General features: G+C 41.8%; 3 protein-coding genes and 1 long non-coding RNA gene across 15 annotated transcripts in view; 2 read left to right on the forward strand and 2 right to left on the reverse strand.

Moving 5' to 3' along the window:
- The window catches only part of LOC120571626 (protein NLRC3-like), a 26,404-nt gene extending 9,555 nt beyond the window's left edge, over positions 1-16,849 (reverse strand). Inside the window, exons 1-8 of the mRNA XM_039820686.1 lie at positions 16,798-16,849; positions 14,777-14,993; positions 14,420-14,572; positions 8,897-8,975; positions 8,527-8,734; positions 6,614-8,411; positions 6,349-6,522; positions 3,613-3,786 (exon numbers count right to left, since the gene is read on the reverse strand). Coding sequence (XP_039676620.1) covers positions 3,613-3,786; positions 6,349-6,522; positions 6,614-8,411; positions 8,527-8,734; positions 8,897-8,975; positions 14,420-14,572; positions 14,777-14,868 — 2,678 coding nt within the window. The 5' untranslated portion in view covers positions 14,869-14,993; positions 16,798-16,849. The remainder of the gene's footprint in view (positions 1-3,612; positions 3,787-6,348; positions 6,523-6,613; positions 8,412-8,526; positions 8,735-8,896; positions 8,976-14,419; positions 14,573-14,776; positions 14,994-16,797) is intronic.
- The window catches only part of LOC120570840 (NLR family CARD domain-containing protein 3-like), a 590,579-nt gene that overhangs the window by 297,120 nt on the left and 265,959 nt on the right, over positions 1-27,500 (reverse strand). The gene's annotated exons all lie outside the window — the stretch shown is intronic.
- LOC120571679 overlaps positions 1-27,500 on the forward strand; it is a 223,234-nt gene that overhangs the window by 93,870 nt on the left and 101,864 nt on the right. The window lies entirely within an intron of this gene.
- LOC120570934 (NLR family CARD domain-containing protein 3-like) overlaps positions 1-27,500 on the forward strand; it is a 141,890-nt gene that overhangs the window by 36,647 nt on the left and 77,743 nt on the right. The window lies entirely within an intron of this gene.

Genomic DNA, 27,500 nt, shown 5'->3' on the forward strand with positions numbered 1-27,500 from the left:
GATTTACAGCCCCCCTCTCGTGGCTTAAAATAACTCACCGTTGTCGGCTCCAGCCGCTGAAGAGGCTACACGCTGTAAACAGCCATGGGCTGCATGCCTGGTCCTCCCGGTAACATTAGCAGGGTTAGCATGGCGGCGTTAGCCAGGACCAGTCGGGATCACTTTACTGGCTATGTCTCAATTGTTTTTGCGAGTAACCAACTCGGGTACTCTAGCTATATAATTCAATATGAGTACACAAATGTTGAAATGACAAAAAATGCCCGTCCCTAGTAGCTGTGATAAATTAGCCTAAAGCTATGCTTACCTGTTCAGGAGAAAATAAGCCAACTCTGTGTCCTTTTAGGATCTAAGCTGTCTCCATCTTTCAAATACAACTCCAATATTTACCAGGGAGTTGTGATGTCTCTGGTCACGCAAATGTTAGAAAAATGCTGTTACCTTTTTTTATGTCATGTAGAATCTATCTCCGTTGATCCTGTTTGTTTGTTTGCTGCTTTCATGGCTGTACTACCGTTACAGCTGTAGCGCGCTGGGTTTACGTTTTTACAAGTATATCTGGCAACCCGGCCTGGCTGTCAAACTGGGCCGTTGATAACAACACACAGATCAAAACATAAACATAAATTCCGTCACGGAATGTAAATTTCAAAAAGAAAAAATACTGAAATTAGCATTGTTGTCAGAAAAGATAGTATTTCAGTTTAACATGTTTCCTTAATATCTGATGAGGCATTGGTGTCATTTTTGGATTTATTACAGTACAAATATTTCATATTGGACCTTTAACATACAGAGATGTGTCAAAACTACATCAATTATTAACAACATTTTAGTTCCTGCAGATGTTCTCCTTTAAACCTTCCTACACAAATATCTCCTTTTTGTTCACCAGTGTTTGTACCTGAGAGTGTCTAGTCTCCAGAGAGGATCCTTCAGTCCCGCTGACAGTAGCTTCACTCCTGAGTCTCCTGGATGATTGTAGCTCAGGTCCAGCACTCTCAGATGGGAGGGGTTGGAGCCCAGAGCTGAGGCCAGAGAAGAACTGCCTTCCTCTGAGATCAGACAGCCTGACAGACTGCAAACACACAGAACAACACACAGGAACCCTCTGTCAACACGTGAAGCCATGTGTAAGTGTTATGTTTATTTGTTGTCCAGGTACATGTTGGTTCAGGTTTAGAATACACCTTTAAAATTATCTGTACTATTTGATTATTTAACAGCAAAAGTAAACAATGTAAAATCATCATGGAAAGTAACTCTGAGTCTAGAAATGAATAATTATATAATTAATAACTACTGCCCAACTTTATCTTATCAGCAGACACAAAGCAGCTGTTTTATCAACTAAAGTTAGTCAGATTTTAAATGGTCAACAGTTGAATGGGTTAATGAATCCTGACCTGAGAGTCTCCAGTGTGCAATGTGGACTCTTCAGTCCATCAGAGATCAGCTTCCCTCCTGAATCCTGCAGGTCATTGTTACTCAGGTCCAGTTCTCTTAGACTAGAGGACTGGGAGATGAGAACTGAGGACAGATCTTCACAGCTTCTCTGTGACAGGTTACAGCCACTCAGTCTGGAGAGACAACAGGAAGCAAAGAAGTTATTTATATTTAACTCCTGTTGAAAGATTGCAGAGTATTTAATGATGAATAAATAACACTTACAGAGCTTTGTTGGAAGGGCAGTAATGAAGAAGACGGATAACGATTGGGTTTCAATGTTAAGTTTGGACTTTTGGTGATAGAGAATGTAAAATCCATTTTCTAAACATGTTGGAAACATGATAACTAATTGTGACTGAATGAGGAGTAAAAAGACATCCAGTATTCAAATTCACATAAGATAAAAAAAAAATGCCATAGCCACATTTCATACGTTGAGCTTTGCGACATATTATAAATAAGAACAAAATGCTTTGGAAACATTAAAAGATTTCCAAATTGCTACATTTTAAATCCTGACATGAGAAGGGCTGTTTCAATTGAATTAAGCTTAAAGTTTAGAGAAATGCCATAGAAGAAGACAAATAACGATTGTGTTCATACAGTATGTTGAGTCTGGACTTTTGGTGATACAGTATATAAAATCCCTTCTCAGCATCTTTAAATATCTGCTGCTCTACTCTAAACAAGTTGGAAACATGATAATTAATCGTGACTGAATTAGGCAATATTACACGAGAGGGTTCGATTTAACGTCATTATTGGCACAACAGGGTGTGCTGTCATGCTAATTTGAGTACGTTCTAAATGTCTAGCTGACCAATCAGGTTGTCTGGTCGGATCTACTTCTTGTATAATCAGAGATAAAAAAATGTCCATTAAGTCACATAATATTAAAATATTAATTATTTGTGTATCTCAGCCACAGTTCATATTTCATTCTTTATTAAGTGATTCTAAATCCGAATAAAATACTTTGAAAACATTCACATTTTTTGAATGTTTCCAAATTTTCTTTCAATACTGTTTTTTTTCAAAGATTATTATTTTTGATCTGACCTGAGCGTCTCCAGTGTGCCGTGTGGACTCTTCAGTCCAACAGAGATCAGCTTCACTCCTGAATCCTGCAGTTCGTTGTTACTCAGGTCCAGCTCTTTCAGACTAGAGGACTGGGAGCTGAGAACTGAGGACAGATCTTCACAGCTTCTCTCTGATAGTTTACAGCCATTCAGTCTGGAGAGACAACAGGAAGGACACACATTATTTATATTTAACTCCTGTTGAAAGATAGCATAGTGTTTATTGATGAATAAATAACACTTACAGAGCTTTGTTGGAAGGGCAGTAATGAAGAAGACGGATAACGATTGGGTTTAAATGTTAAGTTTGGACTTTTCGTGATAGAGAATGTAAAATCCATTTTCTAAACAAGTTGGAAACATGATAACTATTTGTGACTGAATGAGGAGTAAAAAGACATCCAGTATTCAAATTCACGTAAGATAAAAAAAAAATGCCATAGCCACATTTTATACGTTGAGCTTTGCGACATATTATAAATAAGAACAAAATGCTTTGGAAACATTAAAAGATTTCCAAATTGCTACATTTTAAATCCTGACATGAGAAGGGCTGTTTCAATTGAATTAAGCTTAAAGTTTAGAGAAATGCCATAGAAGAAGACAAATAACGATTGTGTTCATACAGTATGTTGAGTCTGGACTTTTGGTGATACAGTATATAAAATCCCTTCTCAGCATCTTTAAATATCTGCTGCTCTACTCTAAACAAGTTGGAAACATGATAATTAATCGTGACTGAATTAGGCAATATTACAGCAGAGGGTTCGATTTAACGTCATTATTGGCACAACAGGGTGTGCTGTCATGCTAATTTGAGTAACGCGTTCTAAATGTCTAGCTGACCAATCAGGTTGTCTGGTCGGATCTACTTCTTGTATAATCAGAGATAAAAAATGTCCATTAAGTCACATAATATTAAAATATTAATTATTTGTGTATCTCAGCCACAGTTCATATTTCATTCTTTATTAAGTGATTCTAAATCCGAATAAAATACTTTGAAAACATTCACATTTTTTGAATGTTTCCAAATTTTCTTTCAATACTGTTTTTTTTCAAAGATTATTATTTTTGATCTGACCTGAGCGTCTCCAGTGTGCAGTGTGGACTCTTCAGTCCAACAGAGATCAGCTTCACTCCTGAATCCTGCAGTTCGTTGTTACTCAGGTCCAGCTCTTTCAGACTAGAGGACTGGGAGCTGAGAACTGAGGACAGATCTTCACAGCTTCTCTCTGATAGTTTACAGCCATTCAGTCTGGAGAGACAACAGGAAGGACACACATTATTTATATTTAACTCCTGTTGAAAGATAGCATAGTGTTTATTGATGAATAAATAACACTTACAGAGCTTTGTTGGAAGGGCAGTAATGAAGAAGACGGATAACGATTGGGTTTAAATGTTAAGTTTGGACTTTTCGTGATAGAGAATGTAAAATCCATTTTCTAAACAAGTTGGAAACATGATAACTATTTGTGACTGAATGAGGAGTAAAAAGACATCCAGTATTCAAATTCACGTAAGATAAAAAAAAAATGCCAGAGCCACATTTCATACGTTGAGCTTTGCGACATATTATAAATAAGAACAAAATGCTTTGGAAACATTAAAAGATTTCCATATTGCTGCAGTTTAAATCCTGACATGAGAAGGGCAGTTTCAATTGAATTAAGCTTAAAGTTTAGAGAAATGTCATAGAAGAAGACAAATAACGATTGTGTTCATACAGTATGTTGAGTCTGGACTTTTGGTGATACAGTATATGAAATCCCTTCTCAGCATGTTTAAATTAACCTGACTCCGCCAGATGGATTGCTTCACATTTGCTTGGCATATCCATCTGGGAACTTTCCGTTGGAGAACTTTTATGAAGGGGCGGAAATACTGCTTAGCTGATTGGATAAACCATCTGTCTATCACCTATGTTGGTGATAGAGGGGCCAAATCAACCAATCAGATCCACGAAGCGTATGAAAATACAACCACCAGCCCGTCCCTGCTGCTGCAGGAAAAGCATAGCTCGTTAGCTCAGCAAGCAAGCAACATGTCGGTAAAGGATATTTGCCGTTTGTGTAACGAGAATTTAGGAATAAAAGACACCATTTCAGGTTCCCGGACCGCTGTCTGAAAATACTGGTTAGCTGATTGGATAAACCATCTGTCTATCCCCACCTAACCCACCTCAAAACCAACGCTGATTGGCCCGGTCGTTTGGCGAACGGCTCAAAATTTTCTCTATCTCAAGATGCCAGACTGATTTGCGAGTGGAAAACTGGAGCTCGCGAGATCAGGACGGTCTCACGAGGCTATGTTTAAATATTGGTTGCTCTACTCTAAACAAGTTGGAAACATGATAATTAATCGTGACTGAATTAAGCAATATTACACGAGAGGGTTTGCTTTGACGTCATTATTGGCACGACAGGGTGTGCTGTCATTCTAATTTGAGTACGTTCTAAATGTCTAGCTGACCAATCAGGTTGTCTGGTTGGATCTACTTCTTGTATAATCAGAAATAAAAAAATGTCCATTAATCAAAGTCACATAATATTAAAATATAAACTAGTGCAGTGCCCATTTAAAATGTATGTTTGGAACAAGCGATTATATGGCCTGTGGTATTGCTGCTTGTAGAATTCATCAAAACCAAATTGTAGCCTAGCCCAAAATTACTTACAGAAGGACCTCAAACCACTTCAAATGCAACTCCCCTGTATACCCTAATACTAACTTACTGATTTGCCTGACACAGAACGTTGCAGATTCAGAAGGTAATCACAAAATATCACAATGAAAATGTGGAGTAATCAGACATTAGCGTCGTGGACTCATGGCAGTGCACTACCCACCGGCCCGTTATGATCGCTAAACAGCACATATCTGTGTTAATCACCACCAGAACTGGACCGTTTGTGTGTGTGCGCAGAGAGAGAGAGAGTGCGCAGAGAGAGAGAGAGAGACACAAGCACATATCTAATCACCACCAGAACCGGACCGTTTGTGTGTGCGCAGAGAGAGGGAGAGAGAGAGACCTGAGGTGGTACTCCTAACATACAGATTTACCTGACCGAGAACGATGCAGATTCAGAATTTAATCACAAAATATCACAATGAAAATGTGGAGTAATCAGACATTAGCGTCATGACTCATGGCAGTGCGCTACCCACCTGGCCCGTTATGAGAGCTAAACAGCACATATCTGCGAACATCAACCACCAGAACCTGTGTGTGTGTGTGTGTGTGTGTGTGTGTGTGTGTGTGTGTGTGTGTGTGTGTGTGTGTGTGTGTGTGTGTGTGTGTGTGTATGCGTGCAGCAGAGAGAGAGAGAGAGACGGTGTAGAGTGAGTCACAACACAAACAGGTGCTCAGTCAGTGTTTGCATGCAGCGTGAGAGGGGGTGTGGCAGGCGGCTAGAGCGGCAAAAGCCAATATGTGCTTCTTTTACCTATATATTTAATGATATCTTGCGTTTCTTATCAAACAATGGCAAAATTGGCAATGCACTTACTCGTCCCCGTGCAACTGTCAAGTTTGAAATCCATCGTACTAATGGTTCGAGAGATATGCACTTAACACCCACACACACACACACACACACAAACACACACACACACACACACACACACAGACAGACATTCCTGCAATTTATAGATAGATTATTTGTGGAACTCAGTCACAGTACAAATTTCATTCTTTATGAAGGGATTCTAAATCAGAATAAAATACTTTGGAAACATTAACATTTTTTGAATGTTTCCAAAGTATTTTTCAATACTGTTTGTTTTCAAAGATTATTGTTATTGATCTTGATCTGACCTGAGAGTCTCCAGTGTGCAGTGTGGACTCTTCAGTCCAACAGACATCAGCTTCCCTCCTGAATCCTGCAGGTCATTGTTACTCAGGTCCAGCTCTCTCAGACTAGTGGACTGGGAGCTGAGAACTGAGGACAGAGCTTCACAGCTTCTCTTTGACAGTTTACAGCCACTCAGTCTGGAGAGACAACAGGCAGGACACAATTTATTTATATTTAACTCCTGTTGAAAGATATCAGAGTATTTGTTGATGAATAAATCCCACTTACAGAGCTTTGTTGGAGGCTTTGACCACTGGCAGCAACCTGAGAAGAGCCTCCTCTGATGCAGAGTATTTCTTCAGGTCAAACACGTCCAGACTGTTTTCTGATGACAGTAAGATGAAGACCAGAGCTGACCACTGAGCAGGAGACAGTTTACCTTTGGAGAGACTTCCTGAACTCATGTATTGTTGGAGCTGCTCCACTAGAGAACCATCATTCAGTTCATTCAGACAGTGGAACAGATTGATGCTTCTCTCTGCAGACAGATCCTCACTGAACTTCGTCTTGATGTACTCAACTGTTTTCTGATTGTTCTCTGAGCTACTTCCTGTCTGTGTCATCAGGCCTCGTAGGAGATTCTGATTGGTCTGCAGTGAAAGACCCAGGAGGAAGCGGAGGAACAAGTCCAGGTGTCCATTTGGACTCTGTAAGGCCTTGTCCACAGCACTCTGGTAGAAACATGTTGATTTGTCTCTGAACATTTCAGCCCACCAAGATGTTGATTGTTCTTCTGACAGCAGGCTGACTCCAGAGTTGATGAATGTCAGATGGACATGAAGAGCAGCCAGAAACTCCTGAACACTCAGATGGACGAAGCAGAACACCTTGTCCTGGTACAGTCCTCTCTCCTCTTTAAAGATCTGTGTGAACACTCCAGAGTACACTGAGGCTGAGCTGATATCGATGCCACACTCTGTCAGGTCTGATTCATAGAAGATCAGGTTGCCTTTCTGCAGCTGCTCAAAAGCCAGTTTTCCCAGATACTCAATCATCTTCCTGGTCTCTGGACTCCAGTGATGATCCGTCTCAGATTTTCCATCATACTTGATGTTCTTCACTTTGGACTGAACCACCAGGAAGTGGATGTACATCTCAGTCAGGGTCTTGGGCAGCTCTCCTCCCTCTCTGGTCTTCAACACGTCCTCCAGAACTGTAGCAGTGATCCAGCAGAAGACAGGGATGTGGCACATGATGTGGAGGCTTCGTGATGTCTTGATGTGGGAGATGATTCTGCTGGCCTGCTCCTTATCTGTGTATCTCTTACTGAAGTACTCCTCCTTCTGTTGGTCAATGAATCCTCTGACCTCTGTCACCATGTCAACACACTCAGCAGGGATCTGATTAGCTGCTGCAGGTCGTGTGGTTATCCAGATCCGAGCAGAGGGAAGCAGATTCCCCCTGATGAGGTTTGTCAGCAGCGCACCTACTGAGGTGGACTCTGTAACATCAGTCAGGATCTCAGTGTTGTGGAAGTCCAGAGAAAGTCGACACTCATCCAGACCGTCAAATATGAACACAACCTGGAACTCTTCAAACCTGCAGATTCCTGCTTCTTTGGTTCCACTGAAGAAGTAATCAACAAGTTCCACCAAGCTGTACCTTTTTTCTTTCAGCACGTTCAGCTCTCTGAAAGTGAATGGAAATATGAACTGGATGTCTTGGTTGGCTTTGCCTTCAGCCCAGTCCAGAGTGAACTTCTGTGTTAAGACTGTTTTCCCGATGCCAGCCACTCCTTTAGTCATCACTGTTCTGATTGGTTCATCTCTTCCAGGTGGGGCTTTAAAGATGTCTTCTCGTCTGATTGTTGTTTCTGGTCTGTCTGGTTTCCTGGATGCTGTTTCAATCTGTCTGACCTCATGTTCATCATTGACCTCTGCAGTCCCTCTCTCCATGATGTAGATCTCTGTGAACATCTGATTCAGAAGGGTTGGGTTTCCTGCTTTAGCAATCCCCTCAAACACACACTGGAACTTCTTGTTTAGGTTAGATTTGAGTTTACATTTACAAACTCCAGCAGAACTTCCTGATTGAATACAAAAATAAAAAGCTCATTAACAAATTTTGTAAAGAATTAGTAAAACAGACATTAGTAAACGTCCCATTAGTTAAAAGTTAAATCTTTAGTGAAATCCTCTTACTGCGCTGCAGACGGTCAGCCAGCTCGTCCTGCTTCATTCTCTTGAGGAAGTGCAGTGTGATCTTCAGAAATGCCTCTCTGCTGCTCCTGTGCTCTTCTTCCTCACTCTTCCTCTTACTTTCTAAGCTTTCTGGGTAATCTGGACTCAGAAGCTTCTGGATCTTCTTCAGCTCGTTCTTCACAAAAGTGCCAATGTTCTCCTCCAGCAGCTGGAACAGAAGATTATATGAATGACACAATCAAACTGAAGTCATTAAAGCAAACATCAGATCCATGTTGGATAGACTGACAATCCACTCTTCTGAAAAGTGCAGCATGGAGATGATTGTGAACAGAATAGATGTAAATGTAGTTGTTGTACGTGTACAGACCATAAATATGGAGTCCAGGTGTGTTTGATGCTGCTGGGCAGACTGACCACTGGAAACCTCTGAGCTCTCCTGGTCCACTCTGTGGAGGAATCAGGAAGAATTAGCTCACATCATGTCTGTCCACACAGAGACAAACACAAGGTATAGGTCCTGTGACTTAAAGTGTTGATTACAACATTGAATCAGATGGTTTCCCCTGACATGAAAGTGTTGGTGGTGCTGCTGACCCCACTGTAAATCAACAGAAACAACTAAGAAGTAAACAAGGGCTACAACATGTTTGGCCTAAAGGACTCCTGAAGCAGCAGACTGGTATGATGCCAGGAGGTCTGCAGCCTCTGTGGTCATGGAAGCAAACATTTGTAATCATCATCAAAGTTTTATTACAGACTCAAGGTCCAAATCACCCACAACAATACATAAATACATATCCATAAAACACATGCATACACACCTACCTACACATGTAATAAATATAAAAACAAACAAATTGAAAAAGAAAATTATTGTTCTACCAGGAGACAATTATACCAGTGTTTCCACATACGGGATTGGTAGCGTGTAGTGCTTAGACGTATGTCAGTTAAGCCCATTATTATTTCATTTTGTGACCCATTAAGCCGACACATACATTTAAACATTAGGTTTCTTAAAACAGCATGAAAGGTTCTCACTCTTGCAACCACAAACATCTCACTTGCACTACACCATCTTGGTCTTGTGAGTAATATTCTCATTGCGTCATTATATGCTACTTTCAATTTTAAAAGACTTGCCTTTTTATAGTTTGACCACAAGTGCGCAGTATACAACGGTGTGCAATATGCTTTGAACAGAGATATCTTTACACCAGCCGTACATGCCCTAAATTTACGTAAGAGACTATTGGCTTGTGCATACATCATGCAGCATTCATATGGTGTATACACATTTAAGATATACAACTCCTTGTTATTACAGACAAAACGCAGGGCTATACACCAATCTACATCAAGCCTAACCACATTTATTGTTGAGTCTAGCTTTTTATTCCATAAGACCGCCACGCCCCCTGATATCCTACCCCTGACTATTCCCATGCCAAGGTCAGTTGTAGACTCCCCAGCCCCATACAAATCATCATTAAGAGAGTTTAAACATTCCAAGCTTTGCTTTGCTAAAAATGTCTCTTGCAAACAGAGTATATCACAGTTTTCCAGAAGGTTGTCAACAACTAGGCGGCGCGCTTTATCTCCTGCGTTCTGCCCCAAACACAGGCCACGACAGTTGTACGACACAATCCGAATGTCCATTTACAAGGGCTTATTAAGTGCCCGTGGCACCAGCATGTTCAATCAACCTCCCCGCAGCGGGTGCGATGCTTGACCCAATAACTCCAGCCCTACGCGGCTCATAATATCGCCGAACTAATGCCCCTTCTGGCCAGAGTTCCGGATCATACATTTCGTTGACCTCATCGCATTCAGCAGTAACTTTGAATGAACCACACCTACGGTGCACAGTGTCAATCCTTTGGCAGGCAACCTCCCGTCCAAGTTTTTCCTTGAGATAGCCAGATAAAGTTTCAGCATCTAGATCTGGCGAAAACTTGGAAGCAAAAACACTTACCAACTTAGTCTTGACCACTCTGATACTGCCGACAGTTCCAGTTCCAAAAATAGTTTTAGTGTTACCGGTTTTCTTTCTCTGCCCGGGTTGTCCAGTGCGCAATCGGAAGCCAACTTCAGCATTGTTGTTCTCTCGGATTTGTCGTCGGCCCTTTTTGACAACATGACTCCATTTGAAGAGCCTGTCAGCGATGTTAATCCACTGGGACCATCCGTTGCTGTAACATCAGCACCTTCCATGCTCGGAGCAGCGGCCCCGGCCGCAGTCGCCGACCCGAAGGCCCCCACCAATGCAGCCTCCCCCGCCACACCGCCGCCCAGACCAAGGGCCCCGACGCTCATCGCCGGCTCGTCCTCACCATCGCCTCCGGCCAGGTTAGAACACTCCAACACACCCACACGGCGATTCATTTCCATCGTAATGGCACGAAAATCTTCTCCAACGTCAGTCTGTAGTTGCACCGCACGTTTCAGGGTGCAGACCTCAACAGACAACTGTTCCATTTTCCCAAGTAGGGTCGAGACATCCATGTTAGTAAATGTCACCGGCGGCAGTTCATTCAAATAGTAAGAGACAAACCTGGGGATATTCTCCCCACACTCATTCAATACTTTCAGGCAGCTCTTTGTGTTGTTGACATCTTTCTGTGCCCCTTTATGTGAGACGTTCCTCTGTGTAGTAGAGCACAGTTCAAACAGCACTTTCTTGGAAGACTCTATCCACTCTGAGTCAAAAGTGTTTGTAGCCAGGAGGACGATCTCGTCCTGGCTCAATGTCTTAATTTTAACAGCAAGGAAATAAAGTAACTCATCTTCAACAATGATTTTACCATCCACTGTCTTATAAATCTCTGGTTTTACTCGAGACCGACTGAAGACCTGAGCAGCATGTGCATGTGCAGTGTCCGCCATAATGCATAATGAATACTGATTAATGTAGCAGTATGAGTTGAACTCCTAACTACCTGGCGCTCTTTTGGCCAATTACAGCTGCAGGGCCTCATATAAAAACAGCTAGTTTCCCCCTTCCGCCCTCTCTTGCTCGTTGGTGACGGAAGTGCGTCATACTTCCACGTCACTCACTCCGTGTGTGTTGCTCTGCTGCGTTACAGGTAAGGTAGCGGCTTTATTGCCTCTGCACTCATTCCATTGTTCAGCTGCTGTTATTTTACTGTGTATTGAATGCTCGTGGATCTACGGCTTGCCGGCCAGTCTTCGACCTCGCCATTTCAATCACCTTCAAATAAAGCGGATATCACTGAGTTTGCCGTGCGGTTTGGCCGCTGGGAGCTGCCTCCTTCAGGTTGACGTAAACGCTGCTTGATCAGTATGTAGGCTGAATAGGGTAGGATTTATTCTTCAGAACCATAGGAACCGGGCTGGTATAGCTGGAGATCGTCATAGCCCGCCATTTTCTTTTTTATTTTCAACAGGTGACATAGGTTTGGTTTTGGGGTTTTGTTATCGCACTATTGGTGCACGCCTGTCTTGCTTTCAAGGCTACTGGGCCAATATATGAGCCGCTTGTTTTATGTGAGCCATTGTTTTATAGCTGAGGGGTTTGGCTCCCTACTTCAATTTGGTTGATTTAGTTGTTTTTGTTTTACTTTCTTTCTATTTTGTTTTTAATTTAGTTAAAAGTTTTCTTTTCTTTAGTGAGTTTTCTACTTAAACATTGAGTTTCTTTGGTTATGTTATTGTGCTAATTATAATTAGTGTGTTGTTTTGTTTCTTTTGAGTTTATTGCAAAGTCTTTTCTTTTGAATTCTTGTTTTGTACGGCCTCCTGGAACCACTAGTGGTTCTGGCCTTTATATTGTATCTATGTTGTGTTAAATTTCTTTCAATTTGTTTCTTTATAACGTTTTTATATTGATTTTTGATGTTCCTTTTGTGGAGTGAACCCCTTTAATTGTGTGTGTGTGTTTCCCATTTCTCCCCCCATTTTTAGTTGCTGAGAGCCGAAGGTGGTGGTGTTGGTGTCCGGGTGGTGGTATCTCCTTCCCTGTGTGCTGTGTCTCCCCGTTTTCATTTGCTGTGTTCACTGTTGTGTTTTTGTGTGTTCACGGGTGACTTTCCCTGGGATCCCCTTAGTGCCCTCGTACCCCCTTCTCCGCCACTGGTAAGCCTCAGCACAATTATTTCCCCCGTTTTGTTTTTGTTTTTAAATATATTGAAATAAAATGTACTTCTTTTAAATTGAACCTCGTTTCTGGCTGCATTGTATACTGACCTGTGTGACCTTAAATATATCAATAATCTTACAATTGGAATTAAAATCATTCATTAGTAAATTATCTCATTCTCTGGGTGAAATTCCCAGGGTGCCGTTTTTTGAGATGGGCTTCATCTATAATACCACCTCCTTTGGTTCTGTCAGCTCTCGTGCCCGCAAGTAAGAAGAAGGAGTTTGGGGAGTCAATGGTGAAAAACTTTCTGTTGGCCTCACGATGATTTTGACAAACCATCAGCAGACTCAGGAGGGGGAAGCAGAGCTTAGAAGGCCTGTTTGTAGTCGTGGAGAACTGCTTACCTGGACTGAGTATACTGTTGGATGGTGGTTCCCTTATTTTTGCCTCTCCTTATTGACTTCTGATCTGACATCCAACTGGCAAACCCACATCCAACATTTGGGAAGAATTTTGCATTTTTACCAATTAGGGTCAGGAGACTTGGGTGGCAGAAGTCTTCTCATGGTAAATAGTGTCCTGACCCAGGTGAGGCACATACATCCCAACCATCCCCCTGGTATTCCCAGTTGGAGAAGAACATTTGGGAAGAATTTAGCCATTCATGACTTTTAGCCTACCCTATGGCTATGGGAGATTTAAAATGCTTTTTTAATTTGTGAACCCGACACGAGACAACACCGTCTTCTCTCTCTCTCTATCTATCTCTCTTTCACAATCTCTCTCTCTCTTTCTCTGCGCACACAGACGGTCCGGTTCTGGTTGTTGATGAAGCAGTATGTGCTGATTAGCTCTCATAACGGGCTAGTTGGGTAGCTGTTACGTGCCTTGTTTTGTTGTGTTGTCTCTGTGTGTGTGTGTGTGTGTGTGTGTGTGTCTGTGTGTGTGTGTGTGTGTGTGTGTGTGTGTGTGTGTGATTCCCCTCAGGTGTGAGCTGCAGTTGCAGCTGATCTGCTAATCAGCCAGCAAGGTGATAAAGGTACCAGGCAGAGTGTGTGGTGTTGGGCAGTGGAAGCCAAAGAGCGGAGGCGCTGTGGAAGCCAGAGGACAGAGAGAGAAGTCTGCAGATTACCAGAGCCAGTGGGCCAGCGGTGTTCTTATTTGTTTGGTTGTAAATCGTCTTCTTTTTGACGATCGTTTTTTGTTTGGTTTGTACAATAAATCGTTTAAGTTCTTGTAGGAAGCGTTGCCGGATATCTTTTGTTCTCTACCGGGTTATTATTTTATATTGTTTGCGTCCTCTGACCCCTAGACGGATTAGGGACGTAACAGTAGCACACTGCCATGAGTCCATGACGCTAATGTCTGATTACTCCACATTTTCATTCTGATATTGTGTGATTACATTCTGCAGCAATCAGCAGCGTTCTCTGTCAGATAAATACAGTAGTACAATGTCTTCCTCTGATGCTACTGTAGAAGTAGCCTACACTGTAAGTCAGTAGTAGGCTATACAGTGGAATTGCATATTAAGGTGTTTGGGGTCCTTCTGTAAGTAATTGTGGGGTACAATTTGGTTTTGATGAATTCTACAAGCAGAAATACCACAGGCCAAGTAATCGTCCTTTCCAAACAGGCACATTTTCAACATGCACTGCCTAAAGTCAAGAGTTGAAGACTGGTTTAACTGACAACTTTCAGATGTGAGAATATAAATGGATGTGAAGAAGAAAGATGCTTAAAATAAATTCCAAAAACTTCTCTGGATAAATAATATTAACAGCTTACGTCCTTTCAGCAGATGGTTGCTTTCCTTTAAAGTCAATATAGCGTTGATTTGACCTGTCACTCTTAATAGACACACAGCTGGGTTCAGGTTCAGGTTCAGGTTCAGATTCAGGTTCAGGTTCAGGTTCAGGGGACTCTGGTCTCTGCTGGGTCCTGATAGAAAAAAAAACATTTATTCAGGGTCACATATTCAGAGAAAAAATATTCCCATTTCAGTCATCAGCTACCATAATTTCTTTACACAAAATAAAAAAAAAACTTTATTTGAAGGAGAGTGCATGAGACTGACACAAAACAACCCAGACGTAGTTCCATCCGATGAGACTCGTTCCAGTTTGCTGGATGTTCACAACTCACCTCAATCTTCTTCTTAACATTTCAATTTCCCTTTCCATTGTTATTCTCTCCTTCTGCCATTCAAGTCTCTCCATCAATCCTCTCTCCTCCATTTCTATTCTCCTCTCCCTTACAGTTCTTTTCTTAAAGTAGTGGTGGCTCCATGGACCGGTGACTCTTCATGGACACACAGCTGGATTCAGGTTCAGGTTCAGCAGAGTCTGGTCTCTAATGGGTCCTGTTAGAAAGAGAAGAAGACCACTTTTTAATCTCCAGAAACAGAAGCTGCTGGAGAAACTAAAAGCTATCAAGCAGGAAATAAAGTCTGAATCTCTTCACTGAATGATTTCTGCTCTCTGCTCATCCTGCTCTGTCATTCATTCTCTTTCTGGGAGAACAGGAACATTGGAAAGACTCCAGGACTAATGTCCTCTTTCTGTCCTCTAATGGAGACAAGACTCCAGGACTAATGTCATCTTTCTGTCCTCTAATGGAGACAAGACTCCAGGACTAATGTCATCTTTCTGTCCTCTAATGGAGACAAGACTCCAGGACTAATGTCCTCTTTCTGTCCTCTAATGGAAACAAGACTCCAGGACTAATGTCATCTTTCTGTCCTCTAATGGAGACAAGACTCCAGGACTAATGTCCTCTTTCTGTCCTCTAATGGAGACAAGACACCAGGACTAATGTCATCTTTCTGCCCTCTAATGGAGACAAGACACCAGGACTAATGTCATCTTTCTGTCCTCTAATGGAGACAAGACTCCAGGACTAATGTCATCTTTCTGCCCTCTAATGGAGACAAGACACCAGGACTAATGTCATCTTTCTGCCCTCTAATGGAGACAAGACACCAGGACTAATGTCATCTTTCTGTCCTCTAATGGAGACAAGACTCCAGGACTAATGTCATCTTTGCACAGAACATGAAGACACTTCTCCTCCTCCTCCTCGACACATCACTACAACAGTAACAGAGGCCTTTAGGTCACTACATTTTATTCTGAAAGGTCCCAGAGGAAACAGTAGAGTCTTGTTGTTTCTGACTTTACGCTGGTGGAGACGACAGTTTGTTTTCTGACAGCAGGAGAAAGGAAATAACTAGAGGCCATCTTATGATGGATTCACACCGGCCAAATCAGGCCAGGGGCTTAAAGTTGTCCCTTCCTTACTTCCTACCCTCCTACTTCCTCCCCCCTTGCTCAGACCCCCATCTTCAAACTCAGCCTTCATTTAGATCTCAGCTACACAGCTGTAAAGTTTCCTGACTGCAGCCTCACGGTTGTGACAGACAGACGTATAAACACCTGGCAAAGTATTTAAAACCTCCTCTGTAGTAGTTCATGTTACAACATGGAGATTTATCTTCAACACGAGAGTCGTCCAAACTTTCTCAGGAAATAAGAAGTGAAGTAGAAACATTATATTTAACTTTACAGAGTCAGAAACTAACCCTGAAGAGACCAAAGACTAACGTGTTGTTAAAGTATCAAACAGCAACTTACAGTTTCTCACTCACACACACACACACACAAACACACACACACACACACACACACACACACACACACACACACACACACACACACATACACACACACACACACACAAAACGTGAAACTCTGGGGATCTATAAGACAGAAATAAAGGATCTATAAGACAGAAATAAAGGATCTATAAGACAGAAATAAAGGATCTATAAGACAGAAATAAAGGATCTATAAGACAGAAATAAAGGATCTATATAAGACAGAAATAAAGGATCTATAAGACAGAAATAAAGGATCTATAAGACAGTAACTTGGCCAGATACCAACACAACATGGCGGTGGATCTTTGTGAATAAGACGCCAGTTTTAATTCATCCCAAGTCCAGTTGTGTTGGTTTCTCTGCAGCTTTCTGCTCTTAAACTAAACTAACCACAGCTGGAGTTCACGAGTCAAACGTTACAGACATTATAAATATATAAATATATAAACGTTACAGACATTATGAATATATAAATATATAAACGTTACAGAGATTAGAGTTAAATTACCTTCAGCTGGAGCTCCACATGGAGAGAAAAAGCTGCGACACTAACTCTTAAAAGTGAAAGTAAACTTTAAACAGGAAACCAGAGCAGTGGTGGTTCTAGAGGGGGGGGGCAAGGGTGGCCAGTTCCCCCGTTATATTGAGCCTCGACCCCCCTCTGGCCCCACTAACTGTGGCAAATATGTTCATACATCTTTATCCCCAAAAAGGGGATATATTATTGATGTGCAGTGATATATGAAATGTAGGTTAACACTGATTGAGTATTCTTGTGTTTATCGTTATATGTTTATCAGTAGTCTTTGGAGAACCAAACCTATGGGGGGTGATTAATATATTTGGTTCCCCTGAAATCACATGTGACCCCAGCCTGGCCCCTCCATCTGAAATGGTCTAGACCTGCCACTGAACTGCCAGAGAGGCGCAGCATTACCAAATATAGGAAATAATAACTGGATCTTCTGACAGTTAACATGTAATAACACATATAATAGAGTTGTGTTTAAATCTAAAGTATGTTCTGATTATAACAGAGGATGGTGTGTTGAGAGGACACACAGACTCCAGGGGGTTTAAAGATGTTTGTCCTGAATTCATTTAAAAACAATGAGACCGTTGGCTGGTTGGTTTACTCCAACATTCATTCAGACGACTAACTGCACTAGTTGGAACAATAGACAATACTTAATATAATATAATACTAAATCACAATAACAGTAACGTTATCTCCAAATAACAATATTTCTGTCAGCTGTTCTTCAGTGGAAAGTTTATATTCACTGTACCAACGGCGCCTTTATACTCACATAACACATACACTAAATGGGGGTATCTGTCATTTTTACAAATATATACTAAAGTAAATAATACATTCTGTTTAAAAAATAAATAAATGTGTTTCTCTGCTGTCAGCTGACTGATGTGCCCTGGGCCGGTCTCTAAAGGCTGTTCCTCTTCCAGCTCTTCCCTGGTGGCTGCTCTGTGGGGATGATGGAAGCTCTTCCTCCCTCCTGCTGAGTCTCCTCCTGTCTCTGTTTCTCGAGTCTCTGCACCCAGAGCTTTGATGGTGTTGAAGTCACTGCTTGGACAGGCTGAAACTGGCCTCATGCCTTGGTATGATGGTCCCATTATGGTAGACATTGATGAGAGGTGGGCTGTCCTTGTCTTCATCTTCGATGACTATCCTCTCCTGCATGTGCCTCTCTTCTTATGATGGTCATAGTGGGCTGGATTTCTATGCTGTCTGCATCGGTGCCACAATCAAGAGTGTACAGTAGTGGGTTACTAATTCCCTCCTGAGGGAGGCATATGTCTGCGATCAAGGCCTCTGGGTTTCCTCTGACTTGTTTATGTTTCCTAGGATTTTTGCTTGGCCTGTGTACTTTTAATTTCTGTTGGGTAGCCAATCACAAGGAGGAGGCAGGGCTCTCCCGGGGAGATCACAGCATTGTTTCAGTTCAACTGCGGCTCTGCTGCTGCCTTAGCTATGTTCGTTAGCAGCACAGGCTAGCTGATTCTTAGGTAGAAATTAGAAATTAAACTACTGTGGGTATGAAGGAAGCACGTTGCTACAGCTACTCTTGATGGGAGGAGATGGTTTAGCTGGTGGGTTTCCTTTGGTTTGGAGCCTTTTGGTCCTTAGCTTAGCGTAGCACAGCATTCTTGCTCCTCTTCTCTGTCCTTAGCTGTCGTGTTAGCAGAGTTAGCTGTTGTGTTAGCCGAGTTAGATATAGTGTTAGCAAAGTTAGCTTTTTTGTTAGCATAATTAGCTGTGTTAGCATGATTAGAAGTTGTGTTAGCAGAGATAGCTGTTGCGTTAGCAGAGTTAGCTGTAGTGTTGGCAGAGTTAGCTGTTGTGTTAGCCGAGTTAGATATAGTGTTAGCAGAGCTAGCTTTGTGTTAGTAGAGTCAGCTGTTGTGTTAGCAGTGTTAGCTGTTGTGTTAGCAGAGTTAGCTGTTGTGTTAGCCGTGTTAGATATAGTGTTAGCAGAGTTAGCTGTTGTGTTAGCAGAGTTAGCTGTTTTGTTAGCAGAGTAAGCTGTTGTGTTAGCATAATTAGCTGTTGTGTTAGTTGTTGTGTTAGAGGTGTTAGCTTTTGTGTTACCATAACTAGCTGTTGTGTTATCAGAGTCAGCTGTTTTGTTAGCAGAGTTAGCTGTTGTGTTAGCATAATTAGCTGTTGTGTTAGCAGAGTTAGAAGTTTTGTTAGCAGAGTTAGCTGTTGTGTTAGCCGTGTTAGATATAGTGTTAGCAGAGTTAGCTGTTGCGTTAGCAGAGTTAGCTTTTGTGTTACCGTAACTAGCTGTTGTGTTAGCAGAGTTAGAAGTTTTGTTAGCAGAGTTAGCTGTTGTGTTAGCCGTGTTAGATATAGTGTTAGCAGAGTTAGCTGTTGCGTTAGCATTGTTAGCTGTTGTGTTAGCAGTGTTAGCTGTTGTGTTAGCAGAGTTAGCTTTTGTGTTAGCCGTGTTAGATATAGTGTTAGCAGAGTTAGCTGTTGTGTTAGTAGAGTTAGCTGTTGTGTAAGGAGAGTTAGCTGTTGTGTTAGCAGAGTTTGCTGTTTTGTTAGCAGAGTTAGCTGTTGTGTTAGCATAATTAGCTGTTGTTTTAGCAGTCAGATGTTTTGTTAGCAGAGTTAGCTTTTGTGTTACCATAACTAGCTGTTGTGTTAGCAGAGTTAGAAGTTTTGTTAGCAGAGTTAGCTGTTATGTTAGCCGTGTTAGATATAGTGTTAGCAGAGTTAGCTGTTGTGTTAGTAGAGTTAGCTGTTGTGTAAGCAGAGTTAGCTGTTGTGTTAGCAGAGTTTGCTGTTTTGTTAGCAGAGTTAGCTGTTGTGTTAGCATAATTAGCTGTTGTTTTAGCAGTCAGATGTTTTGTTAGCAGAGTTAGCTTTTGTGTTACCATAACTAGCTGTTGTGTTAGCAGAGTTAGCTGTTATGTTAGCCGTGTTAGATATAGTGTTAGCAGAGTTAGCTGTGTTGTTAGCAGTGTTAGCTGTTGTGTTAGCAGAGTTAGCTTTTGTGTTAGCCGTGTTAGATATAGTGTTAGCAGAGTTAGCTGTTGTGTTAGTAGAGTTAGCTGTTGTGTTAGCAGAGTTAGCTGTTGTGTTAGCAGAGTTTGCTGTTTTGTTAGCAGAGTTAGCTGTTGTGTTAGCATAATTAGCTGTTGTTTTAGCAGAGTCAGCTGTTTTGTTAGCAGAGTTAGCTTTTGTGTTACCATGACTAGCTGTTGTGTTAGCAGAGTTAGAAGTTTTGTTAGCAGAGTTAGCTGTTATGTTAGCCGTGTTAGATATAGTGTTAGCAGAGTTAGCTGTTGCGTTAGCATTGTTAGCTGTTGTGTTAGCAGTGTTAGCTGTTGTGTTAGCAGAGTTAGCTTTGTGTTAGCCGTGTTAGATATAGTGTTAGCAGAGTTAGCTGTTGTGTTAGTAGAGTTAGCTGTTGTGTTAGCAGAGTGGGCTGTTGTGTTAGCAGAGTTTGCTGTTTTGTTAGCAGAGTTAGCTGTTGTGTTAGCAGAGTTGGCTGTTGTGTTAGCATAATTAGCTGTTGTGTTAGCTGTTGTGTTAGAGGAGTTAGCTTTTGTGTTAGCAGAGTTAGAAGTTTTGTTAGCAGAGTTAGAAGTTTTGTTAGCAGAGTTAGCTGTTATGTTAGCCGTGTTAGATATAGTGTTAGCAGAGTTAGCGGTTGTTTTAGCAGAGTCAGCTGTTGTGTTAGAGAAGTTGGCTGTTGTCTTAGCATAATTAGCTGTCGTGTTATCAGAGTTAGCTGTCGTGTTAGCAGAGTTAGCTGTCGTGTTAGCAGAGTTAGCTGTTGTGTTAATAGAGTTAGCTGTTGTGTTAGCATAGTTAAAAGTTTTGTTAGTAGAGTTAGCTGTTGTGTTAGCAGAGTTAGCTGTTGTGTTAATAGAGTTAGCTGTTGTGTTAGCATAGTTAAAAGTTTTGTTAGCAGAGTTAGCTGTTGTATTAGCCGTGTTAAATATAGTGTTAGCAGAGTTAGCTGTTGTGTTAGCAGAGTTAGCTGTTGTGTTAGCAGAGTTAGCTGTTGTGTTAGCAGAGTTAGTCTGTGTTGTAATTTGTAGACGTCCCTAAGCACTTGTCTTACTGCCGGTAGCAGCAGAAAGTGTTATCTAAATAACTCCAGGGGCCTCATTTATAAAACTGTGCGTAGATTCTATTCTTAAAGATTTTGTGTGTGAAAAAGTCTGAATTTTCGTACGCAAAAACAATATTCTGATTAATAACTCCTTGCGGTGCCACTCTTCTCCTTATAAATACAGACGAGCGTTACCTCATGCGTTTGTGCACGAGCCTCACGCCCTCCCAAATTCGTCCCATATTTATCCTAATAAGGTCCATGTTAATCAGTCAGTGAATATAGCAGCCTTGTAAAGAAGACCTTGATGACCAATCAGGAAACTGATAAATGGGGAAAAACCTGATTGAGTGATTGTGAGATGGAGGTGCTCCTAACAGAGAACATCCAAACTACATCCTGTTTGGAGGCCTTAACCCTTGAGTGGTGTTCATATTGTTGTTACACAGACTTAATACTTAACAGATTTCGCTCAATTACCAATGATATTTAGATCATTTATGGTTCATATTTACCCCTGTGAGATCACATGTAAGATCATATTATCATTTTCGTTTTTTGTGAGAAAACAAGTAAATTCAATTATAAAAAAGGTAAAAAATAGAAACAAGATTGTTGATCATAATTGGAGCTTATTTCTAGAACTTAATCAGAACAGGTGAAAGTGTCTGAAATGTAACAATGTTTTAATTTGAAAACAAGAATATTAAAGTTTGTGTGTGTGTGTGTGTATGTGTGTGTGTATCGTACCTGTGTGTGTATGTGTGTGTGTATCGTATGTGTGTGTGTACCTGTGTGTGTGTGTGTGTATTCGTATGTGTGTGTGTGTGTGTATGTGTGTGTGTGTGTATCGTACCTGTGTGTGTGTGTGTGTGTGTATGTATGTGTGTGTGTATCGTACCTGTGTGTGTATGTGTGTGTGTATCCAACCCTGTCTCACGCCAGGTCGTGTAATAGTCACGTTCTTTTGATTCATAAATTTGTGTCTGGGTTACGATTTTGACGTTTTCTTTCGTGTATATGCAACGACTTATTTTGACGTTTTCTTCGTGTATATGCAACGACTTTTGAACGTGTACAGGTGACGCTTTTCGAACCTGCTCTGGGGCACGCCACAAAGGGGAAATGAAACGGTTGTGGTAAAAAAGAAGAACGGGGAAAGGAATCGTCACATCTCTCGTGGTTAAAGTGTTTTCTGACCAACCTCCCTACGCGGACTTTCGCCTTATCAATATTACTCGCTACCGTCAGCGTTCTGGGTGTGTGTGTATCTCTGTGTGTGTGTGTGTATCTGTGTGTGTGTGTGTGTGTATCTCTCTCTGTGTGTGTGTATGTGTGTGTGTGTGTGTGTGTGTGTGTGTGTGTGTGTATCTGTGTGTGTGTGTGTGTGTTTGTGTGTGTGTGTGTGTGTAGTAGGTAAAGACATATTCTGCTGCTAGACTGCAGCTCTCTGGCTGTTCTCCCAGCAGGAAATATTGACTTTTAGGAAGTGCTGCTCTGTCTCGGCTTTGTCTCTCTTGCACAGCTGGCAGAAGCTCTCCTCTTTGTAGTTCTTAGTTTAGTATCAGTAACAGTGGTCAGGTAGTCTGCCACACATTTGCTGTTGTGTTAGCAGGGTTAGCTGTTGTGTTAGCATGGTTAACTGTTGTGTTAACAGAGTTAGCTGTTGTGTTAGCAGGGTTAGCTGTTGTGTTAGCAGGGTTAGCTGTTGTGTTAACAGAGTTAACTGTTGTGTTAGCAGGGTTAAATGTTGTGTTAAGAGAGTTAGCTGTTGTGTTAGCAGGGTTAGCTGTTGTGTTAGCATGGTTAGCTGTTGTGTTAGCAGGGTTAGCTGTTGTGTTAGCATGATTAGCTGTTGTGTTAGCATGGTTAACTGTTGTGTTAGCAGGGTTAGCTGTTGTGTTAGCATGGTTAAATGTTGTGTTAACAGAGTTAGCTGTTGTGTTAGCAGGGTTAGCTGTTGTGTTAGCAGGGTTAAATGTTGTGTTAACAGAGCTAGCTGTTGTGTTATCAGTGTTAGCTGTTGTGTTAGCAGGGTTAGCTGTTGTGTTAGCAGTGTTAGCTGTTGTGTTAGCAGGGTTAGCTGTTGTGTTAGCATGGTTAAATATTGTGTTAGCATCGTTAGCTATTGTGTTAGCATGGTTAAATGTTGTGTTAACAGAGTTAGCTGTTGTGTTAGCAGCATTAGCTGTTGTGTTAACAGAGTTAGCTGGTGTGTTAGCAGGGTTAAATGTTGTGTTAACAGAGCTAGCTGTTGTGTTATCAGTGTTAGCTGTTGTGTTAGCAGGGTTAGCTGTTGTGTTAGCAGTGTTAGCTGTTGTGTTAGCAGGGTTAGCTGTTGTGTTAGCATGGTTAAATCTTGTGTTAGCAGAGTTAGCTGGTGTGTTAGCATGGTTAAATGTTGTGTTAACAGAGTTAGCTGTTGTGTAAGCATGGTTAAATGTTGTGTTAACAGAGTTAGCTGTTGTGTTAGCAGCATTAGCTGTTGTGTTAGCAGAGTTAGCTGTTGTGTTAGCAGAGTTAGCTGTTGTGTTAGCAGGGTTAAAGGAGAACAGCTGGGCGTATGATACACACAAACACACACAGGTATGATACACACACACAGACACACAAACAGAGAAGTTTATTCCCCCCTCAAAAACAGGTAATTGAGCAGTGTAGTGGTCCTATCAGTGACTATGTTACTATGGAAACGGACCACATGATGCCTGTTTCTTGTACAGTAATAGCAAAGAACTTCTAATATATCAAGAAGTGTTACTTCCGGGTTCTGAACTGGTTGCAGTTCCACCAGAGTTCCATATAGGGGGCGCTCACAGGCCAGTGCAGAATGAATGGTGCTCTATGGAGCTGTACCCCTCAAAACCCACTTTTCTCAGGATATCAGTTTTTGTCTAGTAATTTGAATGTTGCATTCGAAAGGGGAGGCTAAGAAAATACACAGTACTGGGTGTTAGATTTTTTTAAAGTCACTTTTTTGTTCTAAAAGCCTTTTTAAAATGTCAATGACGTCATACACATATACGGCCGGAGATACTGCCTCACGGCGAGCTCTGAGTCGCTTCCTTTGTTCTCTCGAGGCATCGAACAACACAGTGAAGAATTTGTTAATAAAAAAAAAAAAATTAAAAAAAAAAATAAAAAAAGTAACAGGTTCGGCTCTCCCTGTTAATACATGTGCTAGAAAGAGGTTTGCTGATGTTTTAAAGACCCCGCACGAAATATTCACTCTGATATTCAGGCTCTGCTTCGGATGCCGCAAACGGGATCTCCGATCGTAATCACTCCTTATGTTCACTGCATCCGCATTCATTAGCAGAATGCTAGCGTGCTATGGGCTACAACGACTCACCCTGTAAGAAATCAAAAGGACAGAAGTACTCATTCATTCAACTTTCGACCTATAACCCATGTTGAACTTGCAAAAACTTCAATCAAGTCTGAGGTTTCTCAACGACAATCAGGCGAAAGAGACAAATTTAGCCGTCTAGCTCAATAGACTCCCATTCATTTAGCATCTAGCTCCATAGACTCCCATTCATTTAGCATCTAGCTCCATAGACTCCCATTCGTTTAGCATCTAGCTCCATAGACTCCCATTCGTTTAGCCGTCTAGCTCCATAGACTCCCATTCATTTAGCCATCTAGCTCCATAGAGTCCCATTCATTTAGCATCTAGCTCCATAGACTCCCATTCATTTAGCATCTAGCTCCATAGACTCCCATTCGTTTAGCCGTCTAGCTCCATAGAGTCCCATTCATTTAGCATCTAGCTCCATAGACTCCCATTCATTTAGCCATCTAGCTCCATAGAGTCCCATTCATTTAGCATCTAGCTCCATAGACTCCCATTCGTTTAGCATCTAGCTCCATAGACTCCCATTCGTTTAGCCGTCTAGCTCCATAGAGTCCCATTCATTTAGCCGTCTAGCTCCATAGAGTCCCATTCGTTTAGCCGTCTAGCTCCATAGAGACCCATTCATTTAGCATCTAGCTCCATAGACTCCCATTCATTTAGCCATCTAGCTCCATAGAGTCCCATTCATTTAGCATCTAGCTCCATAGAGACCCATTCATTTAGTCATCTAGCTCCATAGAGTCCCATTCATTTAGCCATCTAGCTCCATAGAGTCCCATTCATTTAGCCGTCTAGCTCCATAGAGTCCCATTCATTTAGACATCTAGCTCCATAGTCCCATTCATTTAGCATCTAGCTCCATAGAGTCCCATTCATTTAGCATCTAGCTCCATAGAGTCCCATTCATTTAGCCATCTAGCTCCATAGAGTCCCATTCATTTAGCATCTAGCTCCATAGAGTCCCATTCATTTAGCCGTCTAGCTCCATAGACTCCCATTCATTTAGCATCTAGCTCCATAGAGACCCATTCATTTAGCCGTCTAGCTCCATAGAGTCCCATTCATTTAGCATCTAGCTCCATAGAGACCCATTCATTTAGCCGTCTAGCTCCATAGACTCCCATTCATTTAGCCGTCTAGCTCCATAGAGTCCCATTCATTTAGCCGTCTAGCTCCATAGAGTCCCATTCATTTAGCCGTCTAGCTCCATAGAGTCCCATTCATTTAGCCGTCTAGCTCCATAGAGTCTCATTCATTTAGCCGTCTAGCTCCATAGAGTCCCATTCATTTAGCCATCTAGCTCCATAGAGTCCCATTCATTTAGCCGTCTAGTTCCATAGAGTCCCATTCATTTAGCCATCTAGTTCCATAGAGTCCCATTCATTTAGCCGTCTAGCTCCATAGAGACCCATTCATTTAGCCATCTAGATCCATAGAGTCCCATTCATTTAGCCATCTAGTTCCATAGAGTCCCATTCATTTAGCCATCTAGCTCCATAGAGTCCCATTCATTTAGCATCTAGCTCCATAGAGTCCCATTCATTTAGTCATCTAGCTCCATAGAGTCCCATTCATTTAGTCATCTAGCTCCATAGAGTCCCATTCATTTAGCATCTAGCTCCATAGAGTCCCATTCATTTAGCCATCTAGCTCCATAGAGTCCCATTCATTTAGCCATCTAGCTCCATAGAGTCCCATTCATTTAGCCATCTAGCTCCATAGAGTCCCATTCATTTAGCATCTAGCTCCATAGAGTCCCATTCATTTAGCCATCTAGCTCCATAGAGTCCCATTCATTTAGCCATCTAGCTCCATAGTGTCCCATTCATTTAGCCATCTAGCTCCATAGAGTCCCATTCATTTAGCATCTAGCTCCATAGAGTCCCATTCATTTAGCCGTCTAGCTCCATAGAGTCCCATTCATTTAGCCGTCTAGCTCCATAGAGTCCCATTCATTTAGCATCTAGCTCCATAGAGTCCCATTCATTTAGCATCTAGCTCCATAGAGACCCATTCGTTTAGCCGTCTAGCTCCATAGAGTCCCATTCATTTAGCCGTCTAGTTCCATAGAGTCCCATTCATTTAGCCGTCTAGCTCCATAGAGTCCCATTCATTTAGCCGTCTAGCTCCATAGAGTCCCATTCATTTAGCCGTCTAGCTCCATAGAGTCCCATTCATTTAGCCGTCTAGCTCCATAGAGTCCCATCCATTCTGCCAGTTAGCATCTATTGCCCTAGAGTCCCATTCATTTAGCCGTCTAGCTCCATAGAGTCCCATTCATTTAGCCGTCTAGCTCCATAGAGTCCCATTCATTTAGCCGTCTAGCTCCATAGAGTCCCATTCATTTAGCCGTCTAGTTCCATAGAGTCCCATTCATTTAGCCGTCTAGCGCCATAGACTCCCATTCATTTAGCCGTCTAGCTCCATAGAGTCCCATTCATTTAGCCGTCTAGCTCCATAGAGTCCCATTCATTTAGCATCTAGCTCCATAGAGTCCCATTCATTTAGCATCTAGCTCCATAGAGTCCCATTCATTTAGCATCTAGCTCCATAGAGTCCCTGCCTATTTAGCATCTAGCTCCATAGAGTCCCATTCATTTAGCATCTAGCTCCATAGAGTCCCATTCATTTAGCATCTAGCTCCATAGAGTCCCATTCATTTAGCCGCCTAGCTCAATAGAGTCCCATTCATTTAGCATCTAGCTCCATAGAGTCCCATTCATTTAGCATCTAGCTCCATAGAGTCCCATTCATTTAGCATCTAGCTCCATAGAGTCCCATTCATTTAGCATCTAGCTCCATAGAGTCCCATTCATTTAGCCGTCTAGCTCCATAGAGTCCCATTCATTTAGCATCTAGCTCCATAGAGTCCCATTCATTTAGCATCTAGCTCCATAGAGTCCCATTCATTTAGCCGTCTAGCTCCATAGAGTCCCATTCATTTAGCATCTAGTTCCATAGAGTCCCATTCATTTAGCCGTCTAGCTCCATAGAGTCCCATTCATTTAGCCGTCTAGCTCCATAGAGTCCCATTCATTTAGCCGTCTAGCTCCATAGAGTCCCATTCATTTAGCCGTCTAGCTCCATAGAGTCCCATTCATTTAGCCGTCTAGCTCCATAGAGTCCCATTCATTTAGCCGCCTAGCTCCATAGAGTCCCATTCATTTAGCCGTCTAGCTCCATAGAGTCCCATTCATTTAGCCGTCTAGCTCCATAGAGTCCCATTCATTTAGCCGTCTAGCTCCATAGAGTCCCATTCATTTA

The sequence above is a fragment of the Perca fluviatilis genome, chromosome 2 (genome assembly GCF_010015445.1).
Source record: "Perca fluviatilis chromosome 2, GENO_Pfluv_1.0, whole genome shotgun sequence".
NCBI classification, from domain to species: Eukaryota; Metazoa; Chordata; class Actinopteri; order Perciformes; family Percidae; genus Perca; species Perca fluviatilis.